The sequence below is a fragment of the Ips typographus genome, linkage group LG11, assembly GCF_016097725.1.
Source record: "Ips typographus isolate SLU linkage group LG11, UJ_Ityp_2.0, whole genome shotgun sequence".
Taxonomy (NCBI): domain Eukaryota; kingdom Metazoa; phylum Arthropoda; class Insecta; order Coleoptera; family Curculionidae; genus Ips; species Ips typographus.
In genome coordinates, this window is record NC_138432.1 from 10,371,930 (window position 1) to 10,377,343 (window position 5,414).

The 5,414-nt window shown below is 38.2% G+C and overlaps 3 protein-coding genes across 3 annotated transcripts; 2 read left to right on the forward strand and 1 right to left on the reverse strand.

Annotated features, from left to right (window-relative positions):
• The first annotated feature begins 393 nt into the window (after positions 1-393).
• On the forward strand, positions 394-3,377 carry LOC145735147 (alpha-galactosidase MYORG-like). Its single transcript, XM_081988931.1, has 9 exons — positions 394-611; positions 663-857; positions 1,434-1,769; positions 1,829-1,995; positions 2,051-2,395; positions 2,452-2,678; positions 2,733-2,874; positions 2,928-3,087; positions 3,141-3,377. The coding sequence occupies exons 1-9, from the start codon at positions 470-472 to the stop codon at positions 3,323-3,325; spliced, it is 1,899 nt and encodes a 632-aa protein (XP_081845057.1). The 5' UTR covers positions 394-469; the 3' UTR covers positions 3,326-3,377.
• Positions 3,378-3,465: 88 nt separating this feature from the next.
• On the forward strand, positions 3,466-3,974 carry LOC145735161 (INO80 complex subunit C). The gene has a single exon (XM_081988948.1). The coding sequence runs from the start codon at positions 3,530-3,532 to the stop codon at positions 3,884-3,886; it is 357 nt and encodes a 118-aa protein (XP_081845074.1). The 5' UTR covers positions 3,466-3,529; the 3' UTR covers positions 3,887-3,974.
• On the reverse strand, positions 3,907-5,110 carry LOC145735158 (uncharacterized). Its single transcript, XM_081988944.1, has 4 exons — positions 4,790-5,110; positions 4,551-4,738; positions 4,321-4,502; positions 3,907-4,261 (listed from the first exon to the last, which is right to left on the reverse strand). Exons 1-4 carry the CDS (start codon positions 4,958-4,960, stop codon positions 3,972-3,974), a joined length of 831 nt encoding a protein of 276 aa, XP_081845070.1. The 5' UTR covers positions 4,961-5,110; the 3' UTR covers positions 3,907-3,971.
• Positions 5,111-5,414: the final 304 nt, after the last annotated feature.

A 5,414-nucleotide genomic window follows, 5' to 3' on the forward strand; every position in this document is an offset into this window, starting at 1 on the left:
CTGGCAACCTTCAGGAACTGATCGTAAGGGATTTTATGGCCGCTTTCTATTGGTCTACAATGGTTCAAGTTTGTTAAACTTATCAAAAGTAGCGCTATAGTGAGCGTTGGCTTTACATAAAACATTGTATATAAAGTGTCGTTTTTGTGGCTTGACCTTTTGTGATAATAAATAAGATTGGGTTTTATCCTGATAACGTTATAATAAAGTAAATATTCCGGAAAAATTACTACTACATGTGGCAATTTTTTTATTAATTTATTTAAGTATCTACTGCCAAATATTTTCTAGATCCATCTTAATACAACTGGATAATGTAAAACAAAGTTGTTTCATAGTAAACAAAGTCCTCGACTTTTAAGTACTGTTAAGAAAACATGCACTTCAATAATTTTAGATAAGATTACCTACACTTGTATTAAGCATAAAAAGGAATTTTAACTGTAAACCTCAATAGTGAAGGTTAAAAATGGCATATTTAGGTCTCTTGTTAGCCCTAAGTTTGGGCCTGGGGGCCCTATCAACTGCCGAAGTTTTAACGGACATTAGCGGGACTACGTCCCTCACTTTAGACCCAACTAGCGATGGAATTAACGTGGAACTCCTTCGAAGTAAGTTACACGGATAATGGAATTTTAAAATTAAATTGTAACCTTATTTAGATGGCCGCCACCAACTAAGCGGTGTCATCGCCAAAGGAAAGGACTTTAGCGCAGTGTCCTGCTCCAGCTTGGGATCTTGTCTATTAAGCGAGAGAGAGCAACTTACAATCGTTCCTTTACAAGAAGGTTACAATGTAACGGTGGTTAGTGAAAATACTGAACAAGTTCTACAATCTTGCTTTGATTTAAACTCAGGTAAGAACATCATTATTATTTTTCCTACTCGGGTGCGGTAAAGTGCACTTTTCCTCATTTGAGTTGAGAACTTTTCCACACTAACGTATTCCAAAAATGTGCTTAAATCAGTCATTTTCTTACTCCAAGTGGGTCACGTGTCTGTTTAGCTAAATTATTCTCTAAAACCACGGAACATCTGTCACTAGTCAAAACTGTCAAAATTTGCCTAAAATCTGCAAAAACTAAAGTTTAGCACAGTTTTCTTAAGTTTTCGAAACAAGACGTGTTTCTACGATTTATGACAGTTATTTTGACAATTGTCACGTCACCGTCTTAGCTAAATAGTGTTCTCTAGACTCAAGTGACAAATGTTACAAACTGTCAAACTGATGTGCACAAAAGTTGTAAAAAAGGTTTAAAAAAGTTTATTTGCAGTATTTGATATAACAAGCGTTTCTGAGATTTATGACTGTCTATAGTTAAATTATCCTCTAAAACCACGTGATATCGGTCACTAATGATAGCTAACACTGCACTTTTTAGGTGAATAATAACTATTGACAGTTCTATAGAATTGGTTGTATTGGTTTTCAGCAAACACCCACTGGTTTGGCGGGCCGCAACGTTATCACCAAGTTTGGCCTTTAGAAAAAATAACCCTAAACGGTAGCGAGCCTTACATTATTAAGAAAGCTGATAATTTTGGTGTCGCCGAACGCTACTGGTTAAACTCGCACGGTTCCTATTTGTGGTTTAGTGACAATTCTCCACTATGGGTATCTCAGAACGAAGACGGTCAAGACCGAGTGTGTTTCAAGGCTGAAGCGAAAAGCCCCTACATTAATAGATGGCGGGTGGTGCTCAGTTATATTGTGGGCAGTCAAGATGATCCCAAACAAGCCCATTTGGAAGCTGTCAACAACTATTTAGGTGGCTAAAGTGTTTCGTAAAAAGTAACGTATTTTTGACTGTCATTTGTTGGGTGCCAGGTAAACCCACAACCCGTCCAGCTGATAAAATAATCCAGCAACCGATTTGGACCACCTGGGCCAAATACAAGAAACCTATAGATGACGCTAGCGTTTTGGAGTTTGCGGAGACTATTCGTAGCCACGGCTACAACGGCGGTCAACTAGAAATTGACGACAATTGGGAGGTTTGACTGTTGAGAGGTTTGAGTGTTTGACATCTGTCACTTTGTTTTTACATAGAGATGTTACGGAGCTCAGGAGTTTGATTCGACTAAATTCAGCGACATTGCCAATACAGTCAGTAAGTTGCACGCGGATGACTGGACCGTATCTTTGTGGATACATCCTTTTGTCAACGATGATTGTCAAGACAACGCCGATATTGGGAAAAGTCTGGAGTATTTCGTACGGAATCCAGCAGGCGAAACTAATGCAGTGTGGTGGAATGGTGATAACGGTCTTCAAATCGATTTTACCAAACCGGAAGCAGCCAAATGGTGGTCTGACCGTTTGGTCAACATCCGCGATAGTTACGGATTTGACAGTTTCAAGTTTGATGCTGGGGAAGATGACTACGTCAATCAGGTATGGTTTGTTTGCAATTGTTTTTACTTTTGCTATATATACTTTTTTTGTAACAGCCTCCAGTTTACGAAGATGTGGAAAATAGCCCGAACATTCTGAACCAGAAATACATTGAAACTTGCATGGAGTTTGGTGACTTGATTGAGGTCAGGTCGTCTTTCCGAGGTCAAACTTATGGAAAACTGATCCGTATGTTGGACAAAGACTCCGTCTGGGGTTTGGAAAATGGTCTGGCCACTTTGGTTACAACTTTGTTGCAGCTGAACATGAACGGCTACGTCATGTAAATGATTTCTTTTTGTCTCAATTTTTTTAAATTATTTTTATTTATCCTCAGGGTTCTTCCGGACATGATTGGAGGTAACGGATATCAACAACAACCCAACGGGGAGCTGATTGTGCGTTGGACACAGGCAAATACCTTTATGCCAGTTATGCAGTTCAGTTTCCTTCCTTGGGACTATGCTGATGAAATACCAGTAAGTTAATGTTACTTAATGATCTTAAAACAAAAGTAACAAGTTCTTGATAGGAAATCGAGGCTATTGTGAAAAAGTATGTAGATCTTCATGAAGAATACGCTCCCCTCATTCTGAACGCCATGTCTTTGAGTATCGAAAGTGGTAATCCGGTAAATCCACCCATTTGGTGGGTAGACCCCAGCGACTCTATTGCCCACTCGATTGATGATGGTAGGTAATACCTAATAAAATAACATTAGTTAGTTAAATTAAGTGAATTTCAGAGTATCTGCTTGGCGAAGAAATTCTAGTTGCCCCGGTGGTCGTTGAGGGTGCTACGTCCAGGGATATTTACCTACCTAAAGGGGAGTGGAAGGATGGCAACGATGGAACCGTTTACACGGGACCTGTCACTATATTAGATTACCCAGCTCCTATTGAAGTACTGCCTTACTTTATTAAACAATAAGAAAGATTATGATTAATATTAATGTTTTAATAAAGTTTATAAAAATGTTAAATTTTTCTTGACAATTGGCGAATGTCGTCTTTGCACGGACAAATGGCGCCATCTAGTAGATGAACAAACCAATGATAGTTCTAACCTAATTTTGTCCTACCAACAGCTAACGATGACAGTTTTTTAATTAAATATGTAAACACAATCATAAATATGAACCCAGAAAGTCAGAGTTTAGACCAGAAACCAGTGTTCAAGTCTCCCGCATGGTTTTTGTCGAGACAAAGTAACAAGAAACGCACGTGGAAAGGATTGAAGCAGATTATTTCGTCGGAAAAGTCTCTACCCTGGGCGGAAAATGCACTGCACTATAGCAGTATTAACGCACCTCCTTCATTCAAACCCCCCGAGAAGTTTTCGGATTTGTCTGGCTTGGCGGCCCCATACACTGATCCACAAAGTCGTTTGAGGTATGCTAGCAAAGAAGAGTATGCAACTATAATCGACTTACCCATGGACATTACCGCCGGATATTTAGCTTTACGTGGAGCCACAAGTATTGTAGGTTAACGGATGAATTAATGCAACAATTAAATATAAATCGTAACTTATATTTAAATTTGTACAAATTCAGTGTAATAGGAAATATTTAAAATCACATTTCATTACTTCTACTCCTTGGATCGTGGGTGTTTAAGGGATAGAGGATACCCTGCAGAAGGCAAGGTTGTAAACCTTGGCTGTCCTCTTCATCAGCCGTTTCCTCTTCCTCTTCACTATGATCAATATCATTTTCATCAACACCCTCCTGTTCATTTGATTCATTACTGTCATCTAATGAACCATCACCCTCTAGAATTGTAATATCTGCGCATGATCTGAATATCTCCTGATTGCCGCAACCCATATTTGCAGTTCCATCTTCACACAATCCCCAAGAATTGCCTAGAAAAAATCAATTATTAGCATCACTAAGTGCATTGATTGCTACATCTAAAAATTACCTGTTCGATAATGCCACCTCAACACACACCTGTCACATGTAAAATTTTTTGGTAATCGCACCCTAGCATCTATAGCACCAATTTGGGTGCCAATTTCATAATGTGTGGCCCCATCGGCTAAACGTAACAGTTTAAAACACTCTTCAATTTCAGGTTCGTCAGCATTGTCGAGTTTGCACAAGCTGTTCAATATGTTATTGAAATTTGTAAATTAAGAGTTACTAACTTACTGGAAATATATGCTACCCAAGTGGTTTGCAGTTATCATAGATGTGACCGTAATAATCGAACCGGATGTGTAGTTAGCTACAATAACTCCTTGACCAAATGTGCCCCCATTTTCGTGACGTCTCGGAACTTGATCTCTATAATCATCTCCGCAAATTCCACAATTACCATGATTAATCTCGTATTGGACCTTTTGGAATTCGTGTTATTTGCAATTTTTGAGATTATATAGAGTACTTACGTAGGTCCCTCCACAAAACAACTCATTGTCATTGTAATTGATAGGGTGAGTGGAGTTCACTCTCCAAATAGATCCTCTATTGATAGGCGACAGCATGTAACCGTGCCCATTAACGTTTTGCACTGAAAAACTCAAAGTCAACGCAACTACCAAAACGGACAGTGGTGTCATTTTAATTTTTTCACTTGCATTAGTTTCATTCAATTGGGAAACGACTAATGGAAATGATTAAATCAAATTTGTCCAATTTATAGCTTTGATTCGGATATCCTGATTTGACCTGATATTTTTTTCTGAAAATCTTAGTTTATCTCTTGGATAAGCGTGACATGCTTGGAATTGCCATTGTCTTGTTTGTTATTTAGTTTTTGATGGGCACAAGTATTGACTGGATTAAGTGACTAGAGGTTGATGGATTTATCATTTTGTTTAAATTACACGTAGCTAAATAGGTTATACACTCCTAAAATTGTATGAAGTGATTTTTATGTATAGTCACAGGTTTAGTTTAGTCCACTTAAATACTAGAATAAAATCTCTACAACTTTTATTATTTACACTTTTTTGTAGCTGATGGAATAACGGAGCTATGCTCAGTCTAAGTGGAGTTGGTTTAAAAAAACCA

Excerpts from the sequence above, each read along its gene's own strand:
- LOC145735161 (XM_081988948.1), top strand. The coding sequence starts at position 3,530 with ATGAACCCAGAAAGTCAGAGTTTAGACCAGAAACCAGTGTTCAAGTCT.
- LOC145735158 (XM_081988944.1), bottom strand. The coding sequence starts at position 4,960 with ATGACACCACTGTCCGTTTTGGTAGTTGCGTTGACTTTGAGTTTTTCA. Across the intron at positions 4,503-4,550 it reads TTGGGTAGCATATATTTCCA|CTTGTGCAAACTCGACAATG; the intron begins GTAAGTTAGTAA and ends CATATTGAACAG. Across the intron at positions 4,262-4,320 it reads GAGGTGGCATTATCGAACAG|GCAATTCTTGGGGATTGTGT; the intron begins GTAATTTTTAGA and ends GATTTTTTCTAG.
- LOC145735147 (XM_081988931.1), top strand. The coding sequence starts at position 470 with ATGGCATATTTAGGTCTCTTGTTAGCCCTAAGTTTGGGCCTGGGGGCC. Across the intron at positions 1,770-1,828 it reads AGCTGTCAACAACTATTTAG|GTAAACCCACAACCCGTCCA; the intron begins GTGGCTAAAGTG and ends GTTGGGTGCCAG. Across the intron at positions 2,396-2,451 it reads AAGATGACTACGTCAATCAG|CCTCCAGTTTACGAAGATGT; the intron begins GTATGGTTTGTT and ends TTTTTGTAACAG.